We start from the raw sequence: 18,016 nt of genomic DNA on the forward strand, positions 1-18,016 counted from the left end.
AGTTGTATACTGGAGAATGTTTGTATCTAGGTACCTGTAACAGACACCCCTCACCAAATAGTCACCTCCTCAGGTGCGAGCTCAAGAGGGAATATCTTCACAAACTAGGTTGTAAACTTCTGACTGACAAACCTAACGCGTTTCGTCTTATCGACTTCATCAGGGTAACGAATTTAAAAGACAGGCTTATTTGGTATCAGGTTTATGTATGAAAGCCATATCTTGAATATAAAGATAATTAGATCTCTAATCAAACTCTTGATGGGAGCTTAATTGACGGTTCCTTTTAGGGATACTGGCAGCCCTATATTGGTGTTCATACAAACTACCTGAAGATAATTGATCCTTAATAAGGTCCCTTGTGAGGGCTAAACTTATAGTTCCCTTTAGGGTACTGACAGTCAAATGTCGGAGATTTTGGTAAATTTCCTGGGTATGAAATCTAGATCTTGTGATCCAGACTGTTTCAGATTCGGATGTTAGTCCATAAAAAATATAACTCAAAGAATATATAGCTGGTTTGGCAATCACAAAGATGCAAGTAATATCACTTCCTCAATAAATCTCACAGAGTAGATTCGCCTACCTGACCCTCTCCATGAGGGAGAAAATGCTCTGTTCCTGGACTTTCCTTTATATTCAAGATATGGCTTTCATACATAAACCTGATGACAAATAAGCCTGTCTTTTAAATTTGTTACCCCTGATGAAGTCGATAAGACGAAACGCGTTGGGTTTGTCAGTCAGAAGTTTACAACCTAGTTTGTGAAGATATTCCCTCTCGAGCTCACACCTGAAGAGGTGACTATTTGGTGAGGGGTGTGTTACAGGTACCCAGATACAAACATTCTCCACTATACAACTCATGTCTATGGAAATAACGCTGGAAGAACCTGTGTAAATACATTCTATTGAGCGCACTTGGGAAATTGTTATCTTGTGTGCTATTGAGGTCTTTCAACAGGGATCTCTCCCGTTGTGCTGCTTCCACTTTGGCGCAAGATAAGGATACTACGATATAGATAGATAGATATATATATATATATATATATATATATTATATAATGTAGAATTATATATTTTTTTAATTTTAGATGTTTAGGTTTTTTTATTCCATTTAAATGTGTACAAAAATAAGATTTTAAACCTACCGGTAAATCTTTTTCTCCTAGTCCATAGAGGATGCTGGGGACTTCGTAAGGACCATGGGGTATAGACGGGCTCCGCAGGAGACATGGGCACTATAAAGAACTTTAGAATGGGTGTGCACTGGCTCCTCCAGACCTCAGTTAGAGAAACTGTGCCCAGAGTAGATGGACAATACGAGGAAAGGATTTTGTTAATCTAAGGGCAAGATTCATACCAGCCCACACCATCCACACCGTATAAACTGGAATATACGCAACCAGTTAACAGTATGAACAAAAAACAGTATCCGCTAAAGACTGATCTCAACTGTAACATAACCCTTATGTAAGCAACAACTATATACAAGCCTTGCAGATTTTGTCCGCACTGGGACGGGCGCCCAGCATCCTCTACGGACTAGGAGAAAAAGATTTACCGGTAGGTTTAAAATCTTATTTTCTCTTACGTCCTAGAGGATGCTGGGGACTCCGTAAAGACCATGGGGTTTATACCAAAGCTCCAGGCCAGGGGGGGGGGGGGGGGGGGGGGGGGAAGAGTGCGGACGACTCTGCAGCACCAACTGAGCAAACGCAAGGTCCTCATCAGCCAGGGTATCAAACTTATAGAACTTTGCAAAAGTGTTTGAACCCGACCAGGTAGCTGCTCGGCAAAGCTGTAAAGCAGAGATGCCTCGGGCAGCCGCCCAAGAAGAGCCCACCTTCCTAGTGGAATGGGCCTTTACCGAATTTGGTAACGGCAATCCTGCCGTAGAATGAGCCTCCTGAATCGTGTTACAGATCCAGCGAGCAATAGTCTGCTTCTTTTTTGAAAATTCTTTATTTATACGTGGTTAAGCATAGTAAGAAAACATTACATTGACACATGGGACAGGTGGCCATCAGCACCAACGTCCAGCATAAACCACAAATTTTCAAATAAAACAAAGTGAATCAAAAAAGAAAGAACAGTAACATTCAAGTATGGAATTCGGGGGGGAACCACGGTATAATCTGTGCACAGTATATATCCTGGAAATAGTAAGATCAGAAGAAAGAGGGAGAGGGGGGTCAAGGGGGAGACGAGAGAAGATTAGAAAAAGGGAAGGAAGAGGAGGGAGAGGGAGAGAGAGAGAGAGAGAGAGAGAAGAAAAGAGGAGGAGAGAGGCCTGGAGGAGGAACAGTAGGCAGTGCCCATGGGTCTGTGGAGGAAGTTAGGAGCAAGAGGAGGGGGGGGGGGGGGGGGGGGGTGGCAATCTACGTTCAGCCGCGAGCCAGGGGGCCCAGACCTGCTCAAAAATGTGACCCCGGTCGTGGAGATAGTATGTAATCTTTTCCATTGAGGCAATGTGCCAAATTTTAGTTTTAAGGGACGGGAGAGAGGGTGGGGAGGGGTTCTTCCAATTAAGAGCTATCAGCGACTTTGCCGCCGTTAGGATATGTGTGGCCAGCCTTTGGGAAAATTTATTGAGCAACGGTGGAGGGCAACATAGCAAAAAGATCCAAGGATCTTTCAGCACAGGAGAATCCAAAAGCGAATTGAGGAGGGAGTGGACTAGGTTCCAGAAGGAAGCAATGGACGGGCAGGTCCACCATATGTGGAACATAGTGCCTCTAGCCCCGCAGTTTCTCCAGCAATTAGGGGAGGAAGACGGAAAGAGTTTGTTAAGTCGGTCAGGGGTGTAGTACCAACGGTAGTAAACTTTGTAGGCCGTTTCCTTAAAAGCAGTAGCAAGAGAGCATTTAGCAATCCCCAGTCTCATGTCCTCCCAATCCTCACTCTCTGGTGGGGGCCGAAGATCACGTTCCCATGCGAGCTCGTGGGGCCGGGAGGGGGGAAGGGAAGAATCTAGTAAAAGGGAGTAGAGTTGGGAGATTAAGCCTTTGGAGAGATGGGAGTTAATACATAAACTTTCAAAGGGGGTGAGGACACGAAGCAAGGCGGAGGAGGGGAGAGAGCCTAGGAAGTGGCGGATTTGTAAAAATTGGAAGGGATTAAGTGGGTACGAAGGGGTCTTTTGTTGGAGGTCAGGTAGGGACAGCCATTGGCCCCGATCGGCAAAATTGGTCGGGAATTTAAAGCCCAGCGTTATCCATAAACGGAACCTCACAGTTGAGAGTCCAGGAGGAAACATAGGGTTCTGCCTGATAGGGGTCAAGGGCGAGGGGGTAGTGGAGAGACCCATCTTCAGGGAGAGGGAGTCCCAAATTTTAAGCTTAAATTTAATAGTGGGGAGAAGTTTAGAGGTTGGGGGTCGGGAGGTGGAGGGCAGACCCCATAAGGGGGTCAGGTCCGAGAGGCTAATGAAGGCTGCCTCAATATCCAGCCAAGATACAGATCCCGGAGGAGCATAAGAGGTGACAATATGGGATAAGTGGGAGGCGAGATAGTAAAGTTTGATATCAGGAAGGCCCCTGCCTCCCGCAGAGGTTGACCTTTTCAGGGTATTGGCGGCGATGCAGGGGGGTCTGTGATTCCAAATAAAACGCACAAGGGTTTGTTGGATAGTGCGAAGAAAGAAGGCCGGGACTGCTATTGGGAGGGTCTGGAAAAGATAAAGCCATTTGGGAACTATGGTCATTTTAACCGCTATGATCCTGCCCAGCAACGAAATAAAAAGACTGTTCCAGGTGGTCAGGTCAGCGAGTGTGTTGGTGAGGAGGGGTGGAAAGTTTTCCCGGAAGAGAGAATCATAGCGATAGGTCCGGTAAATCCCCAAATATTTAATCTTTGTGGGCTGCCATTTAAAATTAAAGTTAGCGCGAAGGGACTCGGCCTCTCGATGAGGGATATGAAGCAGCATAGCCTCGGATTTGGAGTAGTTGATCTTATACCCTGATATAAGGCTATAAGAATGCAGGACTGAAAATAAGTTTGGGAGTGAGATAAGGGGTTGGGTCAGAGAAAGTAGGATGTCGTCAGCGAAGAGGGAGATTTTAGGGTCGATACGGCCTACTTGTATTCCGTGTATATCTGGATGAGCTCTGATTTGAGAAGCGAGGGGCTCAATAATGAGGGCAAATATTAGCGGTGAGAGGGGGCAACCCTGACGTGTACCATTTGAGATGCTAAGTGGGGCTGATGGGACACCATTGATTAAAACTGTGGCAGAGGGGGCGGAGTATAGTGCCAGGACGCCAGTGAGAAAGCCACCGGACAAGCCATAGGCCTCCAGGGCGGCTCTCAGAAAACTCCAGGAGATCCGGTCAAATGCCTTTTCAGCATCTAAGGAGAGCATGATAGTGGGGGGATCTCCTGGAGTTCGAGATATGTATAAGATCAATAGCACGTCTGGTGTTATCTCTCGCCTGACGGCCCGGGATAAACCCCACCTGGTCGTAATGGAGTATGGGTTAAGGCGGTTGGCCAGGATTTTAGCGAAGATTTTCAAGTCCAAGTTCAAGAGAGATATAGGGTGGTAGCTAGCGCAGTTAAGGGTATCCTTGCCTTCTTTAGGGATCACCACAATTCTAGCCTCCAACATCTCAGGGGGAAAGGGGTCGCCATGGACAATCCTATTGAACAGGGGACTGAAGGTGGGGGGAGAGAAGAGCAGAGAATTTTTTGTAGTAAAGAGCTGTGAACCCATCCGGGCCCGGGGATTTACCAATTTTTTGCATGAGTATAGTCTGAGCAATTTCTTCCACTGAGATCTCACTGTTAAGATGGTCCATGGCGTCCTGGGGCAATCTAGGCAAGGTAGAAGCAGAAAGAAAGTGAGAGACTAGATCGGAGTGGGGCAGAGGGGAGGAACCAGGTGAGGGGGGTGGGAGGTTGTACAGGTCAGCGTAGTAGGATTGGAAGGCAGCTCTAATGGCAGTGGGGTCTTGGACAAGTTGATTGAGAGAGTTTCTGATAGAGACAATATTAGTTTTGGCTCTCGTGGAACGGAGTCGTGCCGCTAGGATCTTGTCCGCCTTGTCTCCCTTCTCATAAAAGGATTGGCGAAGCCACTTAAGACGTTTGGCCACCCATCCAGAGAGAGAAGGAGATCAAGTTCCGCCTTAACAGTACGAAGTTCAGACAAGACAGCCTGGTCGGAGAACGCCTTATGCTGGGTCTCAAGTGAGTGGAGTTTAATAGAGAGAGTTTGTTAAACTGGGTGAGGGATTGTTTTTTAGTTTTTGAAGCTAGGCTGATAACGTGTCCACGAAGAACTGCCTTGTGTGCCAACCAGAGAGTGAACCCTAGAGATATCAGGGGTATCATTCAGGGTAAAATAGTCGGAGATCGTGTCCCGAAGATGGGAACGTATCTCCGGGTTGTGGAGGAGGGAGTCGTTAAGGCGCCATGTCATGGGGCGAGGGCGTGAGACCAGACCTGAGAGATCGCAGGTGATAGGGTCATGATCGGACCAGATCAGTGGATGAATATGGGCATCGTGGAGATTTAAGGCGAGATCGTGGCTGAGCAGGACCATATCAATGCGGGAGTAGGAATTATGAGGAGCAGAGTAAAAGGTATAGTCACGAGCAGAGGAGTCTTTTATCCTCCAGGAGTCATAGAGGAGCTGGGATCGCATGAGACGGAGGAGGGATCTGGAGCGGGGGAGTACGACGAGGAAGCAATAGGGGGAGAGGGAGAGCAATCTACCTGTGGATTTAAAACTGAGTTAAAGTCCCCAGCAAGTATGAGGTCGCCTTGCCGGACTCGAGTAAGGAGGTTATCTAGCTTTGTAAAGAATCGTTCCTGTCGTTGGTTAGGGGCATAAACGTTGGCTAGGGTACAGAGTTTGTTATTAAGTTTCCCCACCAAGACAAGAAACCGGCCATCTTTGTCGGCATATGAATCTAGAAGCTCAAAGGTGAGGTGGCGGGCAAATAAAATCGCAACCGCCCGTTTCTTGGCCGAATGGTCGCAGGCATGGAAAGAATCAGGATATGGTTTACATTGCAGCGTAGGATGGGAGTCATGTAGGAAGTGAGTCTCCTGTAGGAAGACCAGGTCACCTTTATGGAGTTTAAGGGAGGCAAAGAGCTTACCTCTCTTTTGGGGGCTATTCAAGCCCTTCACATTAAAAGACAGTACCCGGAGACCCATGGGCAAGCAACAAAGAGGTAGGCAGATTAAAAAGAGCGGAGAGCACTGAAAGTAGAGGAAGGAGGGAGAAAGATAGAGAAGAAGGATATAAAGCGAGAGAGTGTGGTCAGAAGGGAGGGGGAAAGGAAACCGGGAGGGGAGGGAGGGTGGTTGGTCATCCAGCAGTAGGGGCCAGGACCGGTGGTGCTGACAGGGGAAAGGGATACTAGGTGTCGGGAGGGCACCTAGGTCAGCAAGAGGGCTCAAAGCCCTAAGGGGGCGCGGCATGGGGTCCGGACAACGGATCACAAACCACTTAGTGAAAGGTAGGAGGCAAACCTCCCCTGGGAGGATCTGAGGGAAAAAGCTTGAGAGAAGACAGGAACAGAGGACAAATGGAGCGCCAGCTCCAGAAAGGGAGGGGGGGGGGGGGGGGGGGGGGGGGTAGGTAGAAAACAAAAAGTCAGGTTTCAGCATGTTAACATATCAGCAGCATAACATTTTAACAGGAGGTAACAGAATAGTCGTGAGGTAACTAAGGGTCCGGGAAATCAGGATACGGGGGGTCTAAAGTGGAACAGCTCCCCGGGTAGGGGAGTGCGACCAGGAAGGGTCGACCCAATTAAGTAGAGAAGACATTGAATTAGAGAACTGAAAGTCCATCAGGGAACTGGAGGTGGAGCCTGGGAGGCCGCAGAGGCCGGGACCGTAAACCACTCAGATCGAGGGGGCTGAAGCGGGTCCCGCTGTATCCGTGGCGGCAGGCGTTGAGAATGGATATCCTGTTCGGCGGTGTGGATGCCCAGCTTGGAGAGCAGCGTTTGAGCCTCGGATAGATCCCTGGCCGTGAGGAGCTTCCCTTGGTGTCAAACCAGGATACAAAAAGGGAAACCCCAGCGGTATTTAATAATATGACGGGAGAGCAGGGAAGTAACGGGTTTGAAGTCTCTGCGTTTGGCCAGAGTGAGCGGGGATAGGTCTTGGAAAATCTGAAGGGGGGTATTCTGGAAAGTCACAGATCCCAGCCGCCGGGCCTCCCTCATGACAGCCTCCTTCGCAGTGAAGTAGTGCAGTCGGAGGATGACATCCCTGGGCTGGGAGGAGTCCTGAGAGCGAGGTCGCAGGGCTCGATGCAGGAGCAGATGTTCTTCAGGGGTGTCAGGTGACAGATGTGCAAAGAGGCACTTGAGGTAGAGGTCAAGGTGGGCAGCCTCGACCTCCTCAGGGACACCCCGGATCCTCAGGTTGTTTCTCCTCGCCCTATTGTCCTGGTGTCCTGGTCCTCATGCTCCTCCCGCAAGTGGGCAACATCTTGGCGGTGTTGATGGAAGTCGGTCTCGACCGTTTGTTGGAAGGACACCACCTCCTTCACTCGTCGTTCAAGTTGATCGGTTCTGGAGCCGATGTCGGCAATATCGGATTTCAGGGAGTGGAGAGCCTGGACTGAGGTTTTAACATCCCGCATATCCTTAAGGAGGGAGAGAAAGTCCTTGCGGGTGAGGGGCGCGAGATCGTCGTCCTCGGCCTCCGAGTCGGAGGGACCATGGGGGGGGGGGGTTCGGGAGCATCAGGCCTGCTCTTGGCCGGGGTGCTTTTTTTGGTAAGGAATGGTGTGAGGTCTGACTCCTGTGACTTTTTGCCACCCCTGGGCATCGTGAACATATGAAAAAGGGGGTGGACAGCAGGGTGGGAAGTAGAGGTGGCGCTCCAGCAGTGAAGCTCAGGACCAGGGAAGGTAAGGCGAGGGCCCTAGGGAGGCGTCATGGTGTGGCCAGCCGAGCACGGCAGACGGGGTAGGTCCAGGGAGTCCCAGGAGAGAGGGGGGCCCACGTGGCCCCGAAGAGGAGCCAGACAGGCAGAAGTCGCAGGAGGCGGGGCTCTGCGGAGGACCACCCCCGTTTAGGGACCGCGGAGATGAGCCCCGGGCACGGACCAGCCAGTGACCGGGGCAGCACCGGGGCCAGACAGCAGGGGGAAGGGGGGTCTGCGGTTAGTAGCGGCAACGGCCCCCAGGTGGAGTATGATGTGGGCTCCAGAGGGCTGTAGCAGGGGGGATCAATATCCGCAGGTATTGAGGGAGAAGGGCCTGGAGGCCTGCAAGATGGCCGCCACTAGTGTGCCACACAGAGTGTACCAGCGTTATCCCGGAGCCCCCCACCGTCTGGGGGCACCAGGGAGTCCGGGGCAGCCAGCAGATATGTGCGGAGGAGGGAGGGGTCCGCCGGGCGCCCGCGGGAACCCTTCGTGAGTGTTTCCCGGGCCCGGAGCTCTCGGCCGGGCCGCCGCCAAAATCGAGACCCCGACTTCAGATCGGGGAGAAGGCCTCGAACCCGGGAGCCGCCGGAAGCCTCCTCAGCACTCAGGATCGGGTCTCAAGGCAGGGGTCGTACATACCACAGGGAACTCGCCGCCTGCCGTCAATCTCGGGCCTCCCCGGCTGCAGAGCCAGCCCCCCGGCGACCTCCAGCGAGACGGCCGCCGCTCGTACTACGGCCTCCAGGGATCGTCCTCCGGCCGGACAGCCCCGGCACCCAGTCTCCAGGTGTGGGTATGGGGGGGATGTAGGCAGGACGGCAGAGAGGCAGCGGCTCCCAGCGATATCGCGGCTCCGGTCCGCCGCTCCAACCCGGCTCCAATCTCGAGCCACCGGCTTCAGGCTGGGGGGAGGCCGCAATCCGCAGGAGTGCTTAAAAGCACTCCCCGACTCCGCGGGTCCCCCACAGCAGCTGCGGACACACACAGGGGGTCACGGCAGGCAGTCTGGGGCAGCCCAGTGCAGGTCAGGGGAAGGAGAGGGGAATTAAGAGGTCTGTGTGTGCAGGAGCTGGAGAGAACACGTCCACTCTCCAAGACGACCAGGCCACGCCCCCAGTGGAGTGCAATAGTCTGCTTCGAAGCAGGAGCGCCAACTTTGTTGGCTGCATACAGGACAAACAGTGCTTCTGTTTTCCTAACTCCAGCCGTCCTGGCTACATAGATTTTTAAGGCCCTGGCTACATCCAGGGACTTGGAATCCTCCAAGTCACTCGTAGCCACAGGCACCACAATAGGTTGGTTCATATGACATGAAGAAATCACCTTAGGCAAAAATTGAGGACGAGTCCTCAACTCTGCTCTATCCACATGGAAGGTCAAATAGGGGCTCTTGTGAGACAAGGCCGACAATTCGGACACCCGCCTTGCAGATGCCAAGGCCAACAACATGATCACCTTCCAAGTGAGAAATTTCAATTCAACCGTTTGAAGAAGTTAAAACCAGTGAGACTTCAGGAACCGTAACACCACGTTAAGGTCCCAAGGTGCCACAAAAGGAGGCTGGATGTGCAGTACTCCCTTTACAAAAGTCTAGACTTCTGGGAGAGAAGCCAATTCCTTCTGAAAGAAAATAGACAGGGCCGAAATCTGTACCTTAACGGAGCCTAATTTTTGGCCCATATCCACTCCTGTCTGTAGAAAGTGGAGAAAACGGGCCAGATGGAAATCTTCCGTAGGAGCATTCTTGGCTTCACACCAAGAAACATACTTCCTCCAGATACGGTGATAAATGTTTTGCCGTCACCTCCTTCCTAGCCTTTATCAGAGTAGGGATGACTTCCTCCGGAATACCTTTCCCAGCTAGGATTCGGCGTTCAACCGCCATGCCGTCAAACGTAACCGTGGTAAGTCTTGGAACACGCAGGGCCCCTGTTGTAACAGGTCCTCCCTGAGAGGAAGAGGCCATGGATCTTCTGTGAGCATCTCCTGAAGATCTGAATACCAGGCCCTTCAAGGCCAATCTGGAACAATGAGTATTGTTTTCACCCTTTTTTGTCTTATGATTCTCAATATTTTTGAGATGAGAGGAAGAGGGGGGGGGGGGGGGGGGGGGAACACATAGACCGACTGAAACACCCAACGTGTCACCCACCAAGGCGTCCACCGCTACTGTCTGAGGGTCCCTTGACCTGGCACAATACCTCCAAAGCTTCTTGTTGAGGCGTGACGCCATCATGTGTATGTGAGGAATTCCCCAAAGACTTGTTATCTCTGTAAAAACTTCTTGATGAAGTCCCCACTCTCCTGGATGGAGATCGTGTCTGCTGAGGAAGTCTGCTTCCCAGTTGTCCACTCCCGGAATGAAGACCGCTGACAGAGCACTTACGTGATTTTCCGCCCAGCAAAGAATCCTGGTGGCTTCCGCCATTGCCACTCTGCTCCTTGTCCCGCCTTGGCGGTTTACATGAGCCACGGCTGTGACGTTGTCTGATTGAATCAGAACCGGTAGGTCGCGAAGAAGATCCTCCACTTGTCGTAGGCCATTGTATATGGCCCTCAATTCCAGAACGTTTATGTGTAGACAAGCCTCCTGGCTTGACCATAGCCCCTGAAAATGTCTTCCTTATGTGACTGCTCCCCATCCTCGGAGGCTCGCGTCCGTGGTCACCAGAACCCAGTCCAGAATGCCGAACCTGCAATCCTCTAGAAGGTCAGCCACCACAGGAGAGACACCCTGGCCCGGGGGGACAGGCTTATCTTCTGATGTATTAGTAGATGGGACCCGGACCACTTGTCCAGGAGGTCCCACTGAAACGTCCTTGAATGAAACCTGCCGAAGGGGATGGCCTCGTAGGCTGCCACCATTTTCCCCAGAACTCGAGTGCATTGATGAACAGACACTCTTTTTGGTTTTAACAAGTCTCTGACCATGCTCTGGAAGTCCTGGGCTTTTTCCATCGGGAGAAAAACCGTCTTCTGTTCCGTGTCCAGAATCATGCCTAGGAATGATAGTCGAGTCGTTGGAATCAATTGTGACTTTGGCAGATTGAGAATCCAAACGTGTTGTTGTAGCACTCTCAGGGAGAGCAACACGCTCTTCTGCAATTGATCTCTCGATCTTGCTTTTATCAGGAGATCGTCCAAGTATGGGATAATTGTGACTGCCTGCCTGCGCAGGAGCACCATCATCTCCGCCATCACCTTGGTGAAAATCCTCGGGGCCGTGGAAAGCCCAAACGGCAACGTCTGAAACTGGTAATGACAGTACTGTACAGCGAATCTGAGGTACGCCTGATGAGGAGGATATATGGAGACATGAAGGTATGCATCCTTTATGTCGAGTGACACCATAAAATCCCCTCCTTCCAGACTGGAGATCACAGCCCGGAGCGATTCCATCTTGAATTTGAACTTTTTAAAGTACAGGTTTAGGGATTTTAGATTTAAAATGGGTCTGACCGAACCATCCGGCATCGGGACCACGAACAGGGTCGAATAGTACCCTTTCCCCTGTTGGACTAAGGGAACCTTGACAATCACTTGCTGTTGATACTGCTTTTGAATTGCAGCGAACACTACTTCCCTCTCTGGGGGAGAAGCTGGCAAGGCCGACTTGAAAAATCGGCGAGAGGGCACCTCTTCGAATTCCAGTTTGTAGCCTTGGGATACAATATCCATCGCCCAAAGATCCACGTCTGACAGAACCCAGACCTGGCTGAAAGGTCGAAGACGTGCCCCCGCCGGTGCAGACTGCCTCAGTGGAGCCCCAGCATCATGCGGTGGATTTAGTAGAAGTCGGGGAGGACTTCTGCTCCTGGGAACTAGCCGTAGCAGGCATTTTTTTTCCCTCTACCCTTACCTCTGGCGAGGAAAGATGAGCCCCGACCTCTTCTGGACTTACGCGACCTAAAGGACTGCATCTGATACTGTGGAGTTTTCTTTTGCTGTGGGGGAACAAAAGGCAAAAAGGTAGATTTACCCGCGGTAGCTGTGGCAACCAGGTCCGCGAGACCTTCCCCAAATAAAACTTCACCTTTGTATGGCAAAACCTCCATATGTTTCTTTGAGTCGGCATCACCCGTCCATTGGCGAGTCCACAGGGCGCGCCTAGCAGAAACCGCCATGGCGTTGGCTCTCGACCCCAGCAGCCCAACGTCTTTTTGAGCATCCCTCATATATAAGACTGCGTCTTTAATGTGGCCTAAGGTTAATAAAATGGTATGCCTATCTAGGTCAGCTGACAATGTATCTGTCCAAGCTGCAACTGCACTACACACCCATGCCGATGCTATTGCCGGTCTGAGCAAAGCACCTGTATGCGCATAAATAGACTTTAAAGCAATTTCCTGCCTGCGATCAGCAGGGTCTTTGAGGGCTGCAGTGTCCGGAGACGGTAGCGCCACTTTCTTGGACAGGCGTGTTAAAGCCTTGTCCACCCTGGGTGAGGATTCCCAACGTACCCTGTCCCGTGCAGGGAAAGGATAGGCCATAAGAATCCTCTTGGGAATCTGCAGATTTTTTATCAGGAGTTTCCCAAGCCTTTTCAAATAACTCGTTAAGTTCATGGGATGGGGGAAAGGTTACCTCAGGTTTCTTTTCCTTATACATGCGCACCCTCGTGTCAGGGACCGAGGGGTCATCTGTGATACGCAAAACCTCTTTTATTGCAATAATCATAAAATAAATACTTTTTGCCACCCTCGGGTGCAACCTCGCTTCATCGTAGTCGACACTGGAGTCAGAGTCCGTGCCGGTATCAGTGTCTGCTATCTGGGATAGGGGACGTTTTTGAGACCCAGAAGGGCCCGGTCACCCAGCCAAAGCCGTGGACCGACTCTCTGCTCTTTCCCTGGACTCTGCTTTGTCCAATCTCTAATGTAATAAGGTCACATTTGCATTTAAAACATTCCACATGTCCATCCAATCATAAGTCGGCGTTGCCGACGGCGACACCACAATCATCTGCTCCACCTCCTCCTTAGCTGAGCCTTCCGCATCAGACATGCTGACACACTCGTACAGACACCCCCACACACACAGGGATATAGTTATAAGGAGACAGTTCCCCAATAATGCCCTTTGGAGAGACAGAGTATGCCAGCACACACCCAGCGCCAACTGACACTGGAAAATAATGTCCCAGATAACAGCGCTTTTATATTATATTACTGTGTAATAGACTCACTGTGCCTTACAAGTGCCCCCCCCTCCCCCTCCTCTTTTCAGCCCTGTGTCACCGTGTTCAGCAGGGGAGAGACCGGGGAGCCAGCTTCTCTGCAGATCTCTGTGGAGAAAATGGCGCTGGTTAGTGCTGAGGGACCAAGCTCCGCCCCCTCCGGCGGCGGGCTTCGGTCCCGCTCAAAATATTTTAAACTGGCGGGGGATATAAAGAATTACTGCCTCCGCAGTGTCTATGCCAGATACAGAGGTTTTATTGCTGCCCAGGGCGCCCCCCCCTGCGCCCATCAGTGCCCGCTAGTGTGTGTGGGAGCAATGGCGTTACTTTTCTTCTTATACTCACCCGGCTTCTATCTTCCGGCTCTGCGAGGAGGACGACGGCGCGGCTCTGGGACGAACGGCAGGGGGAGATCCGCGTTCCGACTCCCTCTGTAGCTAATGGTGTCCAGTAGCCTAAGAAGCAGAGCCTATCACTGAAGTAGGTCTGCTTCTCTCTCCTCAGTCCCACGATGCAGGGAGCCTGTTGCCAGCAGTGCTCCCTGAAAATAAAAAACCTAACAAAATTCTTTTTCAGAGAAACTTAGGAGAGCTCCCCTGTAGTGCACCCTATCTCCTCTGGGCACAGGATCTAACTGAGGTCTGGAGGAGGGGCAGAGGGAGGAGTCAGTGCACACCCATTCTAAAGTTCTTTATAGTGCCCATGTCTCCTTCGGAGCCCGTCTATACCCCATGGTCCTTACGGAGTCCCCAGCATCCTCTAGGACGTGAGAGAAACACTCCTTCTCCCCAGTTACATTTCTCACAGGGCTTCCCATTACTGCAAGAAGAGAAGCTAGTAGCAGGGGGTGGCCATTCCTAGGGATCGCCCATCGCTGCTGCCTGGGGACAGAGACACTGGGGGAGACATGGCTGCAGTGAGTCCAGGCTTCAGAAAGAGAATCTCAGCCAGGAAGAGGAGTCTGAGAGTGAAGCTGCTGGTCAAGAGGGGCTGGCCAGGCACAGAGTCCAGAGGCTGCTGTAAGATTACCTTCCAGCAGCCACAGGTGGACGTTTGACACAGTTGCATCATATGCAACGGTGTCAGGGAAAGCCTGGTTTTGCATGGTTAAGAACAGGGAGGGACTTAACAAAAAGATAAATCTATATACATCTCTCTCTCTAGATACAGGTTGAGTATCCCTTATCCAAAATGCTTGGGAACAGAGGTATTTTGGATATCGGATTTCTCCATATTTTGGAATAATTGCATACCATAATGAGATATCATAGTGATGGGACCTAAAACTAAGCACAGAATGCATTTATGTTTCATATACACCTTATACACAGCCTGAAGGTCATTTTAACCAATATTTTCTATAACTTTGTACATTAAACAAAGTGTGTCTACATTCACACAATTCATTTATGTTTCATATACACCTTATACACACAGCCTGAATGTCATTTAATACAATATTTTAAATAACTGTGTATTTAACAAAGTTTGTGTACATTGAGTCATCAAAAAAGAAAGGTTTCACTCTCTCACTCAAAAAAGTCCGTATTTCGGAATATTTGGATATGGGATACTCAACCTGTATATCTTTTTCCTACATTGACATGCCTTGTCTCCAACAAGTAACACTCATGCCTTCTTTAAGCAAGCAGCAAAGTGAAGCTTCTGGTGGACTATTTACTCCTAATCCCACCCTGGATGTTCCAGTCTGAAACAGATGCCCAAGAATTATTTTACTTCATCCGAAATCCCTGCGCAAGCGGGAGGGGTGCCATTCAGCAATTCTAGCAGGTGTCTGGAACAGTCAGGTAATTAGGCAAGCCTGATCTCAACAATCCCTTGATCTGGGGAGAGCTAATTCATTCTTTCCCACATTACTGGCAGGATTTTCCTTTACAGAAATCTAATGGATCTTTTCTGGAGAGTGGCTAGGCTCCTATACTAAGCATCACAACAGACAGATTGTTGCGCCCTCTTCCACTGACTACTACTGGGTGGAGCACCCCATTTACCTTTAGTGCTTTCATATCCTTATCAAACACTGTCGGGGGCTCAGGACAGATGTTGCTACTTGTCTCCTCCCCTACCCAGCCAAGTAGGTGCAACATAACATAAAAAAAGAACAGTAATAAATAACTAGCTATCCCACTATATCAACACTTCATAGAAAGTGAGGGATCCAGATTGAAAGTCGACAGTAACTAGGTCGACAATGTCTAGGTCGATCACTATTGGTCGACAGTAACTAGGTCGACAGGGTCTTTAGGTCGACATGTTCTAGGTCGACAGGTCAAAAGGCCGACATGTTTTTCTCAATTTTTTTCTTTTTTTGAACCTTCTCATATTTAACGATCCACGTGGACAAACAATTGGAACGGTAATCTGTGCCGAGCGAAGCAGTAGCGGAGCGAAGGCACCATGCCCGAAGCATGGCAAGCGAAGCGAGCCATGCGAGGGGACGCGGTGCACTAATTGGGGTTCCCGGTCACTCCACGAAGAAAATGACACCAAAATAACAAAAACTTATGTCGACCTTTTGACCTGTCAACCTAGAACATGTCGACCTAAAGACCCTGTCGACCTAGACACCCTGTCGACCTAGTTACTGTTGACCAATAGTGGTCGACCTAGACATTGTCGACCTAGTTACTGTCCTTTCAATACCACACCCGAAAGAGAAAAGGTCCAGGTTGCCAAGTGTTTGGAGCTTGAAGCTTACAACTTAAGTGGGTACAAAATTCAAATAAAAGGAGTTGCAGGGGGAAGGAAAGTCTACTTTATACTCAAATACCCCTTTTAAATGCCCATCTCCTGTGCCAACACCACAACCCTCTCTCACAGAAGCAGTGCTCTTCTGATTTGAGGTAGACACACTTTGGAAAAAAATAAACCACTAGTAACAATTGACTTCATTCCAAGCCATCAAATATTTCAGTATCCATTAAGTAACAATGGGGCAGATTTATTAAGCCTGGTGAAGTGATAAAGTGGAAGGTGATAACGCACCAGCCAGTCACCTCCTGATTTTTCAAACCCAGCCTGTAACATGGAAGTTTATTTATTTAGGAGCTGACTGGCTGGTGTGTTACCACTTTACCAGGCTTAATAAATCTGCACCTGAGTGAATCAATAAAGACCATGTTGTTTGAAACCTGGTCCCATCAATTTACAAAACTCAATTCATCATTCCCATACTTAATGGACATACGTAATCCACACTACACTAATTTTAACAACCAATTGTGGCTCCACAGAATACTTTAAGAGTTATTCACTTAATCTCTGTGGAAGCTACAGTGGTCAATATTTTCGGCACACATCAATTTTTTGGTAGTCATACCTGTGATGGCGAGAAGGGCAGCGATTTAACAGGTGTGCTTTTTGGAGTCATACTGTTTGAGTCTGTAATGGAGGTATTGCTGTTGATTGATTTTTCTGTGACAGGTGACAACGTAATTTTCCTCTTCTTGTGGTGTTTGAGCAGTGAAGGTGGTGTTCCAAACCCAGGGTGAGGACGTGGAGAAATGGGAATTAACTCCCCCTTGCTGCCTTTACTCAGGTCCGATAACGTATGTCCATCCAGCCGGTATTCTGTAACATTTGGTGTCAAAGCTTTCGAAGAAGTTGAAGCAGGTGTGGGGCTACCAACATCACTTACTGTTGAATCCTCTCCAAAATCAAATGATGCGAGGTCACACCAACCTTCAGCGTCCTAGGAACGAAAAGTTAACAAGGAGATCAATATGAGAGAGGTAATAAATTGTGTAAGTACAACATTGTTGCAGAAACTGGAAAAGCAAGTTATGCTGGCCATATATCTACCCGGCAATTCTCCAATGTCAATCTGATGATCGTGGACTCAGAGGATAGAAACCCCCTGGCCCGCCAATTCTGATAATTTTTAAGTCAGAATCAGCAAGTCAGGAATTTCCAAAATGTTGGATTTTGACAGTGACCTAACCCAGTCTTCGGAATAACATGGAATTGCCCCAATTAGTTGCAGCTATATGGGCCCGTAAGTCACAAAGAAAAAAACGGTATAAACCGGGCAAGCATGGTTAGTCTGATAGAGGTCTTATCTGACAGTCTGAAACCAGCAGTTATAGGCATACACAGAGATATTTCAAGGTGAATGGCCACAATACCCGGGTTACTCTGCAGTGTCTATGCCAGATACAGAGGTTTTATTGCTGCCCAGGGCGCCCCCCCTGCGCCCATCAGTGCCCGCTAGTGTGTGTAGTGTGTGTGTGGGAGCAATGGCGCCCCCTGGACCCTGAGTTGAAACATCATTTCCCCCATCATCTTCGTGAACACCCTCGGAGCTGTAGACAGGCCGAAGGGTAACGCCTGAAACTGGTAGTGATTGTTCAGCAGAGAAACCTCAGATAGGTCTGATGAGGAGGCCAAATTGGGATATATAGGTAAGCGTCCTTTATATACAGGGACACAAGGAATTCCTGTTGTGCCGGGCTTGCAATCACCGCTCTCAAAGGGTGTAGTATGGTATGGCGGCGACTGGGCTCCCAGCGGCCAGCATACCGGCGCCGGAATCCCGACCACCGGCATACCGACAGCTGGGCGAGAGCAAATGAGCCCCATGTGGGCTTGCTGCGCGCGCCACGCTATCTAGTCTCCCTCCGGGGAGGTCGTGGAACCCCAAGAAGGAGAAAAGGTGTCTGTGTGCCGGGTGTCGGGATTCCGGCGCCGGTATACTGTGCGCCGGGATCCCAACAGCCGGCAAACTGAAGACCACCCCTCTCAAAGATTCTATCTTGAATTTGAAAACCTTCAGGTAAGGATTCAAGGACTTCAGAATGGTTCTCACAGACACATCTGGTTTTGGTACTACGAACAGACTGGAGTAGTAACTCTGTCCTCGTTGTAGTGGGGGTACTGGAACAATGAGCTGGGACTGGACAAACTTGTTGATGGCCAGCAGTA

The 18,016-nt window shown here is 49.9% G+C and overlaps 1 protein-coding gene across 4 annotated transcripts in view; it reads right to left on the bottom strand.

The window, feature by feature from the left end:
* The window catches only part of MYBL2 (MYB proto-oncogene like 2), a 145,138-nt gene that overhangs the window by 51,652 nt on the left and 75,470 nt on the right, over positions 1-18,016 (bottom strand). For all 4 annotated transcript variants that reach the window (XM_063960288.1, XM_063960285.1, XM_063960286.1 and 1 more), the window contains exon 8: positions 16,416-16,787. In XM_063960288.1, coding sequence (XP_063816358.1) covers positions 16,416-16,787 — 372 coding nt within the window. The remainder of the gene's footprint in view (positions 1-16,415; positions 16,788-18,016) is intronic.

This window comes from Pseudophryne corroboree, chromosome 3 (assembly GCF_028390025.1).
Source record: "Pseudophryne corroboree isolate aPseCor3 chromosome 3, aPseCor3.hap2, whole genome shotgun sequence".
Lineage (NCBI taxonomy): Eukaryota > Metazoa > Chordata > Amphibia > Anura > Myobatrachidae > Pseudophryne > Pseudophryne corroboree.